This window comes from Somniosus microcephalus, chromosome 13, assembly GCF_052327205.1.
Source record: "Somniosus microcephalus isolate GS21.2 chromosome 13, FLI_Smic_1.0, whole genome shotgun sequence".
NCBI lineage: Eukaryota > Metazoa > Chordata > Chondrichthyes > Squaliformes > Somniosidae > Somniosus > Somniosus microcephalus.
Window position 1 is genome coordinate 32,774,631 of NC_140999.1, and position 18,628 is coordinate 32,793,258.

The 18,628-nt window shown below is 45.2% G+C and overlaps 1 protein-coding gene across 1 annotated transcript in view; it reads left to right on the forward strand.

Moving 5' to 3' along the window:
• The window catches only part of LOC147108192 (mucin-16), a 114,444-nt gene extending 97,456 nt beyond the window's left edge, over window positions 1–16,988 (forward strand). Inside the window, exons 25-27 of the mRNA XM_086004730.1 lie at window positions 3,905–4,065; window positions 9,854–9,966; window positions 14,851–16,988. Coding sequence (XP_085860856.1) covers window positions 3,905–4,065; window positions 9,854–9,966; window positions 14,851–14,952 — 376 coding nt within the window. The 3' untranslated portion in view covers window positions 14,953–16,988. The remainder of the gene's footprint in view (window positions 1–3,904; window positions 4,066–9,853; window positions 9,967–14,850) is intronic.
• The last annotated feature ends 1,640 nt before the right edge of the window (window positions 16,989–18,628 follow it).

Below are 18,628 nucleotides of genomic sequence, written 5' to 3' on the forward strand. Positions count from 1 at the left end.
GCGGTTAGCTCGGAGCCCATATTCCTTCAATCTAGTGAGCACCTGCTCCAGGTTGGCGAGGTGATCACTGTCATTTTCACCCGTTACCAGGATGTCGTCCAAATAACACTGGGTCCCTGGGATCCCTTGCAGGACTTGTTCCATTGCCCTTTGCCAAATAGCCGGAGCTGATGCTACCCCAAATACCAGCCGGTTGTATTGTTAGAGACCTTTATGGGTGTTGATTGTGAGGTATTTTTTTGATGCTTCTTCTACCTCCATTTGCAGATACGCCTGGGCCAGATCAATCTTAGTGAAGCGTTTCCCTCCAGATAGCGAGGCGAAAATATCTTCAATCCGCGGAAGTGGATATCGCACGGTGTGACGGTCTGGGTTCACTGTTACCATTTAAGTCCCCACAGATGCGAACCTTCCTTGGTTCCCCAGGCGTGCTGCTCAACGACTTTTTCATCACAGGGACGATGGGTGTAGCCCACTCGCTCCAGTCTACCTTGGACAGTAGTCCTGAACATTCCAAACTCTCCAGCTCTGCTTCGACAGCTGGGCGGATTGCATAAGGTACCGGTCTGGCCTTAAAAAATTTTGGGCTTGCCTTTCCTTCGATTTTAATTGTTGCTGTCATGCCTTTTAGTGTTCCGAGTCCTTGCTGGAACACTTCTTGCGCGTCGGTTAGGATCTTTGACAGTCGCCCAGGTGTGACGTCGTCATCCTTTTTGGTAGCCACAGTCAGTGCTTGTATGGAATGCCAATCCAGCTGTATTTTCCGGATCCATTCACATCCCAGTAATGGTGGTCCTCCATCTTGCAATACATACAGGTCTAGTTTTGGTGTTTCCTTACCGTTATATATAACGGTCACCCTTATTTTTCCTTTGGGGTAGACTTTTTGCCCCGTGTACGTCTTCAAAATAATGTTTTTGTCTCTCAAGGGTGTGTGTGAGAATAGCCGCTCGTAGTCCCATTGGTTTATGACTGTTAGGGCTGATCCTGTGTCCAATTCCATTTTTACCTGGACTCCTGCTATCTTGAGAGTGACGCGAATGGTTCGGTGATCCTCCATTTTGATCACATTATGTAGTTTCAGACAACTCAGCTCCCTGCTTTCGGAGTCGGTATCGCTCTTTTGTTCGTCTGAACTATTCTCCGTCACCTTATGTACCTTCTTGTACTTTTCTTTTGGAGATTTCTTATTGCTGGTTTTCTTTCCCGACCTGCAGACTCATGCTATGTGTCCTACTTTTCCACACTGTCTGCACACTTTGTCTTTGAACCAGCAATCATTGTGGTCCTGTGTTGTTCTGCCGCAGCGATAGCACTTCTCTGTTCTGTATGACATTTCGTTTGTGCCATATTCTTGCAGTCTCTGTTGTATCTCTGCAGCGCCCCGTGCTGCTGCTTCATATGATACCGCAATGCTGAAAGCCTTGTCCAGCGTAAGGTCCTTTTCAGATAAAAGCTGTTTCTGGGTTCCTTCACTTTGAAGCCCACACACAAACTTGTCCCTTAAGGTATCTGCCAGTCCCGTTCCAAACTGGCAGTGTTTCGATAGTTTGCGCAGTTCTGTTAAATATTCAGCATTGCTTTCATCCTTATGCTGGTTCCGTTTGTGAAATTTGAATCTTTCTGCTATCAGCAGAGGTGTGGGGTTTAAATGTTCCTGTAGTATCGTCACTATGTCTCCAAAACTCTTTTCCACTGGCTTCGCTGGGGTTACTAGATTTTGTAATAAGCCATACGTCTTTGCACCCATTAAATTTAACAATACCGGTGCTTTCTTGTCATCTGACACCTCATTTGCCTTGCAGTATACCTCTATTCGTTCGACATATGTAGTCCAATCTTCGACTTCATTGTCAAATGCGGTGATACTGCCACTCTTCGGCATTTTGGGTGTGGTTTAAAATGGCTTAAAATGGCGTCTCCCGCGCTTTCCTTCCTCCCCCGCTACTGCCAACACCACTCTCAGCGGTCCTCGTGGCAATGGCGGCACCCTGTAGGTTTCGCGCGCTTCTCCTGCACTGCTGCCAACGCCGCTCTCGGCGGTCCTCGTGGCAGTGGTGGCGCCTCGCGGGTTTCTGCACGTCTCTCTCCCTCTCCTCGACGCTGCTCGGCCCCTGAACACCGGCTGTGCCCTGTGCGCTCTGCCCTCTCTCTCTCTCTCTCGTCGACGCTGCTCGGCCCTTTTCTGTGCCGCTCGGTCGGGCTCTAGCCCGCCGCTGTCCGGGAAGGGTCTGCGCACTACCTGTTGCCAGCCCGTTTCGCTGGACCACCATGACTGGAAAGCCAAGCCTGGCTCTCAACAGCCTCCCCCGCAATTCTTGAGTCTCTGCTGGATGACTGGGCGGTTGCCCGTGGTCGACGCCCGTGTCTCTTGTCTTGACCTCCAATCTACTGGTCTCCAGGAACGAATCCCTGGGAGGTGATGCAGAGTTGCAGGTAGGATCGAATTTGCCTCGTCGCCAATGTTGTGTCCGTCAGTAGTAAGACACAGACTGCAGGAGAACGGTACAACAGGTGTTTACTCAACGTGGCTCACTCTGGAACTGAACTGTACAGATTACTACTCAGTTCTATATACAGGTGTGGTCACTGCCGGTGCTACAGTATACATGAGCTGTAAAAAGTAGTTCCCCCCTTAAAGGTATATACATTACACGCAGCATAACAAAGACCGCCTACTTCCACCTCCATAACATCTGTCTCCGTCCTTGCCTCAGCTCATCCGCTGCTGAAACCTTCATCCATGCCTTTGTTACCTCTAGACTTGACTATTCCAACGCACTCCTGGCTGGCCTCCCACATTCCACCCTATGTAAACTTGAGCTCATCCAAAACTCAGCTGCACGTAACTCGTACCAAGTCCCGTTCACCCATCACTCCTGTGCTTGCTGACCTACATTGGCTCCCGATTAAGCAACGCCTCGATTTCAAAATTCTCATCCTTGTTTTCAAATCCCTCCATGGCCTCTCCCCTCCCTAGCTCTGTAATCTCCTTCAGCCCCACAACCTCCCGCCCCCCCCCCAAACTTTGGTGGCCGTGCCTTCTGTTGCCTAGGCTCTAAGCTCTGGAATTCCCTGCCTAAACCTATCCGCCTCACTGCCTCTCTTTGCTCCTTTAAGACGCTCCTTAAAACCAACTCTTTGACCAAGTTTTGGTCATCCGCCCAAATTTATCCTTATGTGGATCGGTGTCAAATTTTTTGTCTTAAAATACTCCTGTGCAGCGCCTTGGGACGTTTTACTACGTTAAAGGCGCTATATAAATGCAAGTTGTTGTTGTTGTTTTATGTATGCAGCGGAGGAATGTGGGTCAGGACCTGGTTATAGCCCCCAGTTTTTGTTTGCAAAATGCCGTCAGAAGTGTGGGTGGGCTCATTCCTGTGTTTAACCCCAATTGTGTGGATGTATGTGAAAGACTCGGTACTGGCGAGGCATTGTCATCTGCCCACAATCCTGCCAATTTCCTCTCAGCTGCTCTGACCCAATATACACCTACATGGCGCATGAAGCGGGTGTATGAGCATGCTAGGAATTGATCCTGATAAATTTGGGGTCTAGTATAATTTAAAAGGTAGAACAACCAATGGTTGTTAGGAAAGAGGCAAATTTAAAATGTTGCCCTAGAACGATTTGTGGAAGCTCTTTGGCTGGCACACTCAGCCATCTTATGCTGCGACAAAATGCCGCAGGAGATTTGCCAGCTAGTGACAAAAATGGCCCGGGTGCCTGCCGGCTTTAGACTAATTACCCTGACTACGGAATTTGGAATAGGGTGAGGGCGCATCCATGGGGCAGGTGGAAGTTCTGCCCTGCCTCAAATCCATCCCCAAAGGGGCAGAAGAGGAACCTGTAGCCTCACATTCTCTATCCGCTTTCTTCACACTTTCTCCCCTCACCCCAACAGAAACGGATCAGTCAAAGTTATCTCCAAAATCTACTTCAAGCCAAACAATCCCACTGCTCCAGTGACACCAGCTAAAGTGAAAGCAGAATTTGACGAGCTGACAAATGGTACACAGTGGCTTGAAGGTGTATATCAGCTAAGAAACAACAGTTTGTCAGTGGGTAAGTAACAATCATAATTGACTATATTTTTAAGTGAATTAAAGATGTCATCCAACTGGTCTGGATTAACGAACATTAAGGGGTAGATTCTAACATTCAGGCGCTGACAGGCAGAGCATGCTGATTTCAGGAGCGAAGAGGCCGGAACCATTAAGAGGCCAACATCTCATTAAAGTAGAACCTCCCAGCGATCGATGCAGCTCACCAGATTCAGGCCGGAAGGGGGTATTGCGATCACAGGGTGGGGCGGGAGGAGGTGGGGGTGCCAACTCCTCTTAGCCCCACAAAAATAATTTAAAGCTTACCTTTTTTGGTCCTCTTGTACAGCATCGCCAGTAAAACTAGTCGGAGCATCCACCGCCCTAAAGTGTCATTTCATGTCATAGGACCCGATTTGCATATAAAGGGGCGGCTAGAACTTTGGCATTAATGTGTCAGTAACTCTCGCAACGGCATTTTGAGGCCATTACTACCTCGTTAACCGTGATTTGGCCATGTTAAAATTGGCCCCAGAATGGGATAAAGATTTCTTTCCTCAGATAAACACTAAAATGAAATGTACAAATTTAATTGTGTTTCAATTTAAATAAGTCAGTGACAGTTTTATGGGGAAATCTACTGTTTTTGTTGACATACCTTAAATGCATCGCAATGGCTGTGTTTAAAACAAAAGGAATGTTAATCAAAGTACTCCCTTATTTCATAACCACCTAGGCTTTAAGGATCATCTGAGCAGAATGCAGAAAGGAGAACGTAATGGGAAGGATCGCACGCCGGTGACAGAACACGTTTGATTTTCCTGCCATTTCAATTAACGGAAGGAAAGTCCAGCATGTTCTGTCACTGGTGTGCGATCCTCCCTGTCAGATTTTCCTTTCTGTGCTTCACCCAGGCAATGCGTTCAGGCAGTAAAGTCGAAAATCTGCCCCACTAAACTCATAAAAGTCCTATTTAACTTTTTTTTTTAAAAACATTGATTTTCTGAGCTATATGTCCTGGATCATCTGAGGAGTCTGTGTGTATATTGAGCTTAATTATAAAATGGGGAATGCTTTGAGTAAATTGTATGTCCCCTAGATGTTCTGGAATTCCCTCCCCAACCTTCTCCATTTGTCCAACTTTCTCCCCACCTTAGAAGCCCCCTTTCCACCATCTACAAGGCTAGCTATTCTGCGGCAAGTGTCTCGCCTCCTGACTCCCCAAAGCCTTCGCACCATGTACAAGGCACAATAAGGAGTGTGATGGAATACTCTCCACTTGCCTGGATGAGTGCAACTCCAACAACACTCAAGAACCTCGACACCATCCAGGACAAAGCAGCCCGCTTTATTGGCACCCCATCCACCACCTTAAACATTCACTCCCTCCGCCACCGGCGCACCGTGGCTGCACTGTGTACCATCTACAAGATGCACTGCAGCAACTCGCCAAGGCTTCTTCGACAGCACCTCTCAAACCCACGACCTCTTCCACCTAGAAGGACAAGGGCAGCAGGCGCATGGGAACACCACCACCTCCAAGTTCCCCTCCAAGTCACACACCATCCTGACTTAGAAGTATATCGCCGTTCCTTCATCGTCGCTGGGTCAAAATCCTGGAACTTCCTCCCTAACAGCACTGTGGGAGTACCTTCACCACACGGACTGCAGCAGTTCAAGAGGTGGCTCACCACCACCTTCTCAAGGGCAATTAGGGATGGGCAATAAATGCTGGTCTTGCCAGCGAAGCCCACATCCCATAAACGAATAAAATATATATATATATATATATTTCTTCAACTAAACTCTCCGTCACCTCTTCTAACCAGACCCAAAATCCTGGACACCTGCCCCATTTGTTCTCTGCAATGCAACTGGGACTTTTTTCTACATTATTGACACTCTAAGTGCAAGTTGTATTGACTTCCTTAAATACAGTCTGCAGCTCTTAATTTAAAGTTTCGTAATTCAAAGCATCAATATTTTAGCACTAAATTTCCACCTTGCTGTGTTACGCTGCTTAATTCAAATATTTGATGCATAAATAAATTTCAGTTATCAAAAATAGACTGCACTTACCATTATGGGAGAATTGAAGTTAATATGGCCTAGAAATTCGGTGGGCTGCGCCACCAGTTAGCGCCTAAAGAGGGCACTCAGTGGCTTTAGCGCCATTGGCCACGCCTCCCGCGAAATTTAGTGAGGCACTAATTGGCAGCGTTAGCCACCGATGACGTCATCAGTGTGCACAGCGCCCCGCTACCACCCCGAATGCGATATTGGGTCGCGCCCCCCCCCGTAGCGCCGGTCGCAAATCGCAACTGGTTCAGGGGGGCCTACCTGTGGCGGTAGTGGCGCAAATTAAAGGGGAGGTGCGGGGCGGCCATTTTTCTCGGTGGCCGCCTGCCAGCACCTGCTCGCGCCGCCCTCCCCGGCCTCCTGATCCCCCCCCCCGGGCAGTGTCAGCTGTGTCCCGAGAGCCCGGCACCTCTCCTCGGTGCCGGGCTCTTTTGCCGGCACTCACGATCAGAGATCGCACTGGTGCAGGCCCCTCCCCTTTAAGAAGGGGAGGAAGGCCTGCAGTACCGCAGCGCGCCATGCTGCAGCGTGTGGCGCTGCGGCATGTTGCGCTGCGATATTCAGTTTCAGCGCCCCAAGATGGACGTGGGGCGCCTCGAGCAGCGCCCCGCTTCCGTTTGGGGTGCTCAAACTGAATATCCCGCTGGCGCTCCCGGCTCCTTCCGGGGCGGGACTTCTGGCGGGGGCGCCACCGAATTTTTAGGCCATTATATTATGGGCCAGAAATTCGTGACCAAATGCGTGAGTACGGTCTGGGTACTCACGCATCTGGCCGTTGGAAATGCCGGCGTTCAGCATGCACAGCGCATGCAGGGAATGCCGGCATTTCCAGACCTCGGAACGAAGGGGTTCATAGGCACAGCGCGTGCGACTGCACAGGCAGCGCTTGCGCAGTGAACTTCGTAGATTTCATTCATGGATTCAGTGAGGGTAAGTCCTTACAAGTTACACTTGAAAAAAGCATGTGTAAAGTTGTTCCAAGGCTGCGGAGGAAGATATATTTTATCGTGGAGCTTCTGAAAGGCAATATTTTTGTTTGGGAAAGGGAGGGAAGTTATTTTAAGAAATTTTAAGTAAGTTTTAAAGTTTAAATTTTTTTTTTTAAACGGGTTTTCAGAACGGTAGGTAGAAGGAGCAATTGTGGCTGTGTGAATGGAATGTGAAAATGAGTGTTCCAAAATGAGTAATGTAACATTTCCAGCACTTTTAAGAAAGAAACTTTTCATCAGTAATAAGTAATTATGTATGTATGTCCGCATATATTCCTTTACGTATATGTATGTATGTTTTATATTCCTTTACTTATGTGTATGAATGTATGTTTTTAATTATGATTTTCCAATAAGTTACTTTCTCTGAAAGTCATAATTAAATAATACATTCATACACATAAGTAAAGGAATATATACATAACACGCAAAGGAATATATACAGACATACATACTTTCAGAAGCTCCACGATAAGAAATATCTTCCTCCGCAGCCTCTGGAGCAACTGTACCCATGCTTTTTTCATGTGTAAGTTGTAAGGACTTGACCTCACTGAAAGCATGAATGAAAGCGGCGAATTTTACTGCACACGCGCTGCCTGTGCAGTCGCACGCGTTCTGCCTCTGAACCCCTTCGTTCAGAGGACAGGAAATGCCGGTTTTCCCCACATGCACTGTGCATGCTGAAAACCGGCATTTCCTCCGGCCAGACGCGTAAGTACCCCGACCGTACTCGCGCATTTGGAAGGGAATTACTGGGCCAACATTTTACATGTCAATAAAATGAAAAATTTAACAATTGCACGATTTGCCCCCTCGCATCTGCGACTGAGGGTCCAAGGAGGTGCATTGCGCAAGAGGTCATCGTCGTACGTATCCTCACACTGTTCCCTTTCGGGAACTGTATGAAGTGGTGGAAGGATTTATGGCCGTGATTAACGCTCATTCCGTGACCATAACCATCTTTGAACCAGCCATTAGGGTGGTTAGTCCTATGGCGTGAGGGTTTTACGGGCTCCCACAACCCATCTGAGGGGGGGGCCACCCACACCCACACCCACACCCACGGACGCAAGTATCCCGCTGGATGTCCACCCAGAATTTATAGTTGGAGCTCCGACTCCACTTGCCGGGGCTGTCTGGAGTGGGGTTCGAAACCCTACTCCTTCTGGCCCAGCGGCGGGGATGCTTACTGCTACGCAAAAGGCCCACTCCGCACAAAAGGTGACACCCATACGTTTCCTGCGCCTTTTCCCTCCCCGTGACTGGAGCCCTATGTTGCCACTTGAAAGACCAAGCTATCATCTGCCCTTTTTGCGGCGCCTTTGACTTCTCATTACCAATGATGAGCAGGCGCTGCGCCTCCACCTCCTTGAGGAGATTGCTGAGGTCATCATCAGTTCAATTGTGAGTTCTTTTAATGCCGTGAATTGTGCTCATTCCAGCCATTTCACGTTGCTAATCGGATTGGGCCTTTGGCATAGCGGTAGGATCCCCGCCGCTGGGCCAGATCAGGGTAGGGTTTCGAACCCCGCTCCAGACAGTCCCGGCAAGTGGAGTCGGAGCTCCGGCTCTAAATTCTGGGTTGACATCCAGTGGGATATTTGCGTCCGTGGGTGTGGGTGGCCCCCCCTCCTTGTATAGCTTGTGGGAGCCCGTAAAACCCTCCCGCCATAGGACTAACCGCCCTAATGGCTGGTTCAAAGATGGTTATGGTCACGGAATGAGCGTTAATCATGGCCATAAATCCTTCCACCACTTCATACAGTTCCCCAAAGGGAACAGTGTGAAGACACGTATGACGATGACATTGCTAAATAAATAAATGGAATTAAAAAAAATCTTTTAGGGCTTTTAAAAGTCTTTAAATTGCTTTAATTCTGTTTAAAACTACTTCAGATTCTTCAAAATAATGTAAACGTTTTTAAAAGTTTATAAAAGTTACCAAAAGCTTCAAAAAACTTCCAAAAACCTATTTAAACTGCTGCTTTGCATGTAAAAATGCTTAGCAGCTTGGCAGAAACATTGGGGGCGTGTCCTGTTAAACTGAGACCTCAAGGGGCGTGTCTCAGTTGCACAGCGCGCTCCAGGCTTCGCGTTGGCTGCACTCCTGGGCAGCGTGACGTCAAACGCTGCCCAGGATTCTTCAGATTCAAAATGGAATTCCAGGCGTCCCTGGAGGTGATCGGCAGGCGCGTCGGGTAAGTGCAAATCGGGACCTTGCACGCGCGGCAAGCCCCGTTCACGAATTTCTGGCCCATTATGTATTTTTTATATTTTGTATGGCAAGGTTTGACCTAATCTTTTCCTGTTCCTGTATGTAAGGAACTGTAATGTCAACAGATTAAAGTAAAGAAACATTTAGAAGGTATTCATCGTATAATACTAAATATCTGCCATAATCCAGCAAAAACTGGCCTTCCTGACATTGCAGCTTCACTGATTAGTCAGAGATATTCAGCTGACATTAGATTTGATATTAAAAAAACTTAAATAATTTGACCATTTCATCATTTGTAAAGTATGTTCTTTTTATGATAGACTGCATGAGAATGTACCATGTATTTTTTTCTTATGAAAGCATATAAGGAACATTATTGATGCGTAACCATTGTTGGGTTGAATAGATTAGAATTTTTATTATCTAACTGAGCTTATCTATCATAAGCATAATTTACCTTAGGCTTTTATTAGCTTTACGTTCATCATTAGTGATTGCCATGTGTCTGATTTTTAATTCAGAAGCTCAAACACCAGTCGGTTATGCCAAATCAGAATTACCATATTGGGCCATAATACTCATTGTACTGGGCTGCCTGCTTGCTCTGTTTCTGTTGTTCCTCGTCTGTTTATTGGTAAGTAGATACAATTCTCAGACTATACTAATAATGTTGCAAAGCGTAGTTGTTAAATGAACAGCATGCGCCCGGGGAGAAGCGATAAGCACGTTACAATGGGGATATGTTCTGGGGCCATGTTTGTTTGTCAATATTACCAAATTGGGAGAGGTCCTAAATAGTAGAGAAGAAGCAGACCAGTTGGAGAGTGAATTGAGACAGGTTCGGGGATTGGGCCAAAAAGTGGGAGATGTCGTTTAATGTGGACAAATACAAAGTCATGAAGCTAGAGAAAGGATACAAACAATGGAAGTAATCTACAGGAGAGGGAGCTGGGGACTTTAACAGAAAACACCTTAAATTGTTACAATGTTAGCTTGAGGAAGACAGCACCAGGCACAAAGTGATAATTAGCTTGTACAAACACTGGTCTGGCCCCACTTTGCACATTGTGTACTGTTCACCATATCACAGGAAGGATATCCTAACCTTGGAGGAAGAACAAAGTACAAAGAAGGAGCAGCCACGTAGATACAATGGAATTAGGTATAAGAACTATGAGTAAAGACCAAGGGGGAGAAATTGGCTTCCTTTGCGCCTCCTGTTAGCGCCTCCGGGGGACGATAACGGGGCACTAAGGGCTTACCGACCAGGCGCAGCGAAATTACCGGCGCCCGTGAACTTCCCTGGTGGGTTTGCACTGGCGCTAAAACTTACCGCCTCAATCTCCTCTTCCCTGGAGATCATGACATCACCCGGTGTGCAGCGCCCCGTTAATGCCCCGGATGTAAAATTCACTTGGGCCCCCCTGCAGTATCGCTGGGTGTCAAGAACGACAGCTGCAGGATGCGTTGTCACCTCGGCTGGCCACTTGGGGAGTGCTAATTAAAGGTAGTGGTGGCCAGGTAGGCCAAAATTTATGCTGTATTTTGATTTTTTTCCAACCCGCGACTGATCAGCCCTGCACTCTCTTAGAGTGCTTGGTGCTGCTATGCGCATATTGCAGGTGCCGTTGACAACCATTCCTAACCTTAGCCTTCAATGACCGCAGCATTAGCCCTTTAAGGGAGGGAAGAAGTCTGTAAAACCGGCAGTGCTGTACGGAACATTGTGCAGTGCTCTGCCGCTACTGCCCCTCTCGCTCCCTTTAGCGCTCTAAGGGAAGTGGTAGCGCTTGATTCAATGCTCCACTTCCCTCCTGGAGCACTAAACTGGAAGTTTCCATCGGAATCAATTGTGTAGTGCCCGCTGATACTTGTTGCTCCCGCAAAAGTTATCGGCCCAAATGGGGCGCTAAGCAATTTCTAGCCCTAAGGGTGCTAGGGATATTTACAATGGGAAAAGGTGGGTTAGAGATGAGTTTATTAAGGTCTTCTTGGAAATAGATAAACTGGATCCCAGAATGATGTTCAATATTATCACAAACTCTAAGACGATGGGACATAGATTCATTCGTAGACAAAAGGTGAATACACAGGTGAAGTGTAACTTCATCATTAAAGGATAGTAAACATGGGGAATAACATATCCAGTGAAGCAGTACTGCAAAGCATAATATAAACTTTAATAGAGTGAGAGATAATTTTTGACAACCAGGGCTAATGAAGGATATCCGATAAGGTGAGGTAAGAAGTCTGATGAATGAAGATTGCAGTTTCCTTTATTATCCTATGTTCCTTAGGAAATTAGGGTGTAATGGGGGTGCGGGGTTATTTTAAGTGTGTCTGGTGATGCGTCATGGATAGCATGATACCCGAAACGTCAACTCAAATTTCTCTCCACGGATGTTGCCTGACCTGCTGAGTTTTTCCAGCATTTTCTGTTGTTGTGTACAGCTTGTTCAAAATTGCCTTAGCAAGTTGGAGAGGATTTTCCAGAGTTTTGGCTGAAATTGGCCATAGTTTTTTTTCTCACTGTTGTTTGTCTACCCAGGAGTTATTATTACCAGTGGATGTAAAGGGTGGTGCACAAGGCTACATCATCTAATGGATAGAGTGAGCATTTATGGACCTGATGGGCCTTTCCTTTTTCATGTTCACCTGGAGCCAGGTCGTGCATCAATTCCTGCACTCCCTCATATTCTGTGGTGTTACAAGTTGAAATAATCTCACACATTTTGAGCTTGCAATGAACACCTTTAGTTTAGCCTCGTGCTTAGGTCTGTCAGAGCAAGTCCTTCATTGTGTTGAGAAAGGCTCTGCTGCCATTTGCTGTCGACCGCGATCTGACTGTTACCTTCAACTGCAACTACACCTGGAATGATATACTGTCCTGATAGACCTTGCTGATGATATTAATTCAATAGTATCTTATTTTTAATACTCAGGTTTAAATTAATTTTGCAAATCATTCACAAAAGGGTTTTGGAGGAGGTATAAAAACTGACATTTCAGTACAAAGGAATCTGCCAAGTCACTTTCCACTCATTGAACTACCTAGAGTGGAATTTAAAAAATTTAAAAGCTGTAAAACTATTCCCTTGAAGTCAAGTTGTTTTATCAACCCCACCTTGATTATACAACCATCTGAATTTTTTGCCTGTTCATTGGGGATAGTATTATAGTTTAATTAAAATGTTATTCCAGTCCAGATAGTTCATTGAGTGGAAGATGACTCGACAGTTTCCTTTATATTAAAATTTCATGGTTTTACGTGATTCAGATTTTAATATCAAAAGTAACCCTCCAATGCCAGTGTTCACCACAAAAGAGGATGTGTTTTTGGCTCAAAGAGCTAAAGTTCTAGTTAGTAGTAACCAAATCATCAGAAGCAAGGGCAATAGGAGAAAAAGTTAGCAGCAAAAAGACTCAAAGATAGTTGCCATTTACAAAGCATTGCTGTGTTCAGTAGAGGAAGTTGAAGAATTCACATTGTTCCAAAACAAACCCTATAGGGCAAGTTACACAAGTTTGTGCTTTTGGTGCAAAGCGTTCCTGGCTGGGAGCGCACATGGGAATTGGGGTGCAGAGGTCAGCAGGCCAACAGCATTTCTGTCGATTAATCCTTTTCGAATCCTGATATGAGCTCCCAGTGGCGGTGTGGGGGGGTGGCGAAGCTAAATGCTGGAATAATAAAAATCTACCCGTATATTCCTACGCGCTTAACAAGCAGCCTAAAATTAGAGGAGCAGGTGTTTCAACAGCAAAGCAAAGCTTTCCACTGGTGAGAATAAAGCCAGCAAATTGCCCCATTAGTAACAAAATATAGGCCCTGAAATTGCGGTCGGCGGCGTAGCTACAGAGTACACTGCCGACCTCCGAGAGGAATTCGCACTGACCTGGTGCGAGGCCCCACACGTAAACTTGCTGTCAGACGCTGCAGAGCTGTGCGCAGCGTAGTGCATCAGAGCCCAGGAGCGTAGCGTAAAGCTCTGAGATAACTGATGCATCCGACATGCTGAGAATGGTAAGGGGCTTGATTCCTTCAGAGTTTAAGGAAACATCTCTGTTTTACTGCACTTTAGTCCTATTTATTACCCCTGAGCTGGTAATATTGACATTGAATTGAATATTTAGATATATTTGCAAACTTTTGCTTGAAGAATGCAATTGTACTTTTTTAGGGAAAGGAAAAGACTGGAATTTTCTCGCAGATCCGCAATAAAATCGCTAATTATCTAAACTTTTATACTCGGGTATAACATTTTTTACATTGCGCTCATTCTAACAAAGTTTCCCTCTATCTTATTCCTCTACATAAAATGATATTGTTTTGTTTCTTTAGAGAAAGTTATCAATGATCCAAATTACGTCTTGAAACAAATTCCAAAGATTTTTTTTAATCGAGACATTCTATTAATTCCTCAACTTTTCTGTTTTTTTGGGGAGAGTGGTGGGAAGTGGAGTCATGTGACTGGGTAGGGAGCAGGTTACTTTCAGAAACTTGGACCCTTTCTAAAGCTGAAAGGACAAAGAGAGTTACAATTAAAGGTGTTACGCTGTGCAAACAGGCTGCTGCCCCCGTTTGCACCAGCCGTAAAATGTTAATGCTTAATTGCTGGGCAGTTGGTGGACAATTAGCCCACCTCTGCGCCAGCAATGAGGATAATACAGTCGGAGTGGATGATCTGTCAAGTCAGAACTTGACAGATCGCAAGTTCGGAATTAGGAAATCCAGAACTTGCAGTCCATTTCAAAGGTGGTATCGACCGCAAATTCTGCCCCATAAAGTGGTGAGTTCAGGCACTTTTGAACATTGGCATATGGGAGTGATTTTAACCCTATTCGCTCAGCAGAAACCTGGTGGGTGGGCAGTTAAAATCGCCCTGGCTCTTACCTGTCCGAAAGCCACCATGATCGTAACATCTGCAATTTGAACCTGCTTTCCTGAGCAGGCGACAGGGACACCCGCCCAGAGCCAACAGGGTCCTTCTTTACATATGCATGTTGCAGCCCGATGACATAAGAACATAAGAAATAGGAGCAGGAGTAGGCCATTCGGCCCCTTGAGCCTGCCCCGCCATTCAATAAGATCATGGCTGATCTTCTACTTCAACTCCACTTTCCTGCACTATCCCTTGTCTTCCTTAATATCCAAAAATCTATCGATCTCTGTCTTGAATATACTCAACGACTGAGCCTCCACAGCCCTCTGGGGTAGAGAATTCCAAAGACATAATTGAGACCCGACTGTAATTTTAACTCAACCCTGAGCGGGGAATCCACCTGGAGTTAAACTCAGGGCTAATACTTGGTGAGCATGACATTGGGGAGTTTTACCTCTGTTTTTGATTAAGAGCGAAGAATATTGTCAGTGTCACATAATCTTGAACAGCTCTGTGCTTTCAGCTGTATTTTTCAGTTCAAGTGTCCAATGTATCTGTAATTTTGTGCAATATATTATTGATAGATCAGTATTTGATAGAATTTGTGCTAGCAATTAAAATCTCTGCTTTTCTTGCAGATTTCTGTGTGTGTGAGAAGGAAGCACCATGATTCCTATGATATAATGCAAGATCCTATTGGTATCTATTTTCCACATTTTAATGCAAGAACATTTTTTTGAATACTATATTAACACGATTAAGCAAATAAATGAATATTGCATGGGAAATTGCCAAATTTTAAACCCCACAGAACTAAATATTAGATTTATAGACACACATTGAGAACGCAAATGCTGTTACAACATTTTCTTTTATTTTTTAGCTTTTATTAGTTTAAAATAACAGGCAGCATACATTTTCAAAAATTAAAATTATTTGTCTCAGGGACAAGATTCATTGATTCCTATATAAATATAAACTCTTATAGTAATGTTACAAACAAATGCATATTAAAGAAAAATAAATATGCTTCTAATTGGTTTAACCAGTTTACTCGTTTTCGGTTATTTTGCCTGAGATACACACAATTAAAAAGGGGGAGAGAACCAAAAGTTACATCATATGTGCAATACTTGATCTTTGCATTAGAACAAGCAAAAATAATGATAAAAGACAACTTTATTCATTATTTTATGTGGAAATAATTTTTAATTATAGGAACAGCAATGAATCACACACTTAACGTATAGATATCACTACAGTATAAAACATATTTAATGCTGAGTATCTATTTGTAAATGTATTTAAAATACTTGTGATTTAGCAGCCTTGGTGTAATACAGTCCCCACCATATGTTGGGTGCGTAGGTGTTAGCGGATGGCAAAAGGAATAGCACTTCTCAAACATCAACCTCGCATCTGATTTGTCTACTATCTTCAAATCTGATTTGCCAGTTGTTCTTGACATAATTGATACCAGCATTCCCCAAACCTGCGCAACCTTGGTGGCGTATTTGACTCCAAGATGAGCTTCTGACCACATATCTGCGCCATCACTAAGACTGCCTATTTCCACCTCTGTAACATCCCCCGACTCTGCTCCTGCCTCATCTCATCTGCTGCTGAAACCCTCATCCATGCCTTTGTTACCTCTAGACTTGACTATTCCAATGCACTCCTGGCCGGCTTCCCATCTTCCACCCTCCATAAAATTAAGCTCATCCAAAACTGTGCTGCCCGTACCCTAACTTGTACTAACTCCCGTTCACTCACCACCCCTGTTCTCGCTGGCCTACATTGACTCCCGGTTAAGCAACGCCTCGATTTTAAAATTCTCATCCTTGTTTTCAAATCCCTCCATGGCCTCACCCCTCCCTATCTCTGTAACCTCCTCCGGCCCTAAAACCCTCCAATTCTGCCCTCTTGCGCATCCCCGATTTTAATCGCTCCACCATTGGCGGCCGTGCCTTCAGCTGCCAAGGCTCTAAGCTCTGGAATTCCCACCCTAAACCTCCCCTACTCTCTACCTCTCTTTCCTCCTTTAAGACGCTCCTTAAAACCTACCTCTTTGACAAAACTTCTTCTACCCTAATATCTCCTTATGTGGCTCGGCATCAAATTTTGTTTGATTACGCTCCTGTGATGCACCTTGGGACATTTTACTACATTAGAGGCAATAAATGCAAGTTGTTATTGTTGTTGTAAAGAGTTGTTTCTCATGTCCCTGGGACAGCTGCCCTGCTGCAGTCGGTGCTGATTAGTGCAAACTGTAAGCCGGCACCAATTACCATGGTAATCGCACCGCAACGCAACAACTGCTGGTCAAACAGCTGAGTCTGCCTGGAATAGCCGGAGCGCTTCATACGTTATAAGCAGTGCCTTTGTAATTGCTATCTATGGGAATGACAAACGGCTAGCATTAATTGACAGTTGCCCACAATAGCTGTGGCCGGTATAAGTGGTAAGGACTGTTTTAATTTATAATGGACTCTGTTTCTAATCTAAGATAGTGTGTTATCTCTTACTTGATTACATTTTATTTGCATCAATCTCTAACACATAATAAAAGCATAATTATTTTACAACTGCTAGGTATAATTATGAAAGGAACTATTTTTTAAATCTCAAACATTGATCTGCCAAAGGGAAATATGTTGTTTACATGTATTTTATTTTTAATATTTGCTATGCATGTTTACTTTAAAGTGGTGATGCTATATATTTATTCAAACACTTCCATAAAGCCAAATAAACTATTTCATGATGTATATACCAATTTGTCTATATGTACCTTTTATGGAAGCATTAGCTACAGAAATGAAGGGCTGAATTTTGCCGGCGCTCAGAGTGAGGGTTTGGAGGCGGGTTCGCTGTCAAAATCGAAATGATTGACCGGTTTGGGAACCCGCTGCGAACCCGCCTCCATGTAAGTTTCCAAAGTGTCGGGTCTGTGATTTCAGAACAGACCCGACACCAAGCGGCGGGGGAGGCATTTAAGATACTTAACTGCTTGTTAAGTGTTTGTTTACTACTATTTTGCCAGCCTTTTTCTATTTTACCACATTTTTAATGGGGTTCACGTCATTTGGCGATCACGTCAGGTAAGCAGGTTGGGTTCTCTATGTCTCCCCATTGCTATGAATAGGTGACAGCTGCAAAAGTGGTATGAAACCGACCATTTCACAGCTGGTCACTTTCCAATGACAGAAGCTTGAGCCTTCAGCACTTGGAAAACACTTTTGAGCTGTATGCAGTTTGGAAGTGTTTGGAGGAAACTCTCTATCCACTGTCACCTCCTTGGAGCAAGCTCTCTCATCATTGACAGATCGCTTCTGTCATCTCAACTTCAGCTGCCATCTATTCCAGCAACATCGGTGCCCTTGAAAAAATCTCACCTTGGTCCTCTGAATCCGTCCACGATCAGCCCCAACACCAACATCACCAACAACAATACCAACCTTCTCTGCAATCACCTGATGCTGCACAGGACGCAGAACATCAGCACCCAACAACATTGCCGCCTGGGAGGCCAGCGATGGCATCACCATGGTCAGGTTTACTTCACTTGATGCCACATGATGCGCCAGGTTAACACCACCCCACACCATAAAGCATTCCTACAATGACCAAGCCATTCCTTTCACAAATGTAGGAAGTCACACAACACCAGGTTATAGTCCAACAGCTTTATTTGAAATCAGTGATTGTGTTGTGTGACTTCCTACATTTGTCCACCCCAGTCCAACACCGGCATCTCCACATCATTCCTTTCACACTCATCACCATTGCGGGGGATACCGTTATGTCTCATCATTCACTGCAACTCACTAAGACACTTCCAAAGGTGAGCACAGATCTGTACAATAAGGCAAAGTGTTGAAAATAAAGATTTCAATGTTTGACAACACATTAACAGAAAATTTACATGAACATTGCATAAAACACCCAAGTGCCTACCCTTGTGTGTTGTTAGTTGGTATGATTGCACCAGGATGAGGGTGAGTGTGAGGGGTGGCTAATGAGATGGGGAAGTGATAATGTAGATAGAGAGGCATGGGTGGAGGTGCAAGGTAAGTTGGTGTGAGTAAGGATGTGTAGGAGTATGGTAGGGAAGGCAGAGTGATGGGGATATGATGAGTGGCACAGCAGGATGAAATTGAGTGTGGCTTTGCAGTAACATTTCGTGATCTACTGAGATCATTGAAAGGTTTACGCCACTGCAGCCAGGTACTCCTGACGACATCCCTGCTTTTGCTCTCCTGTGCAGTGTGCAACCAGGCTGTACTGGGGAGGTCTCTTCTGCCCTTGGAAGGGAAGAGACCCTCCCTGCATGCTGTGACTCCCTCTATAAGCATATAGGAGGGAGTCATGCGAGAGCTTGGGTGCAGCCGTGCACCTTTGTGCAGTGCTTGTCAG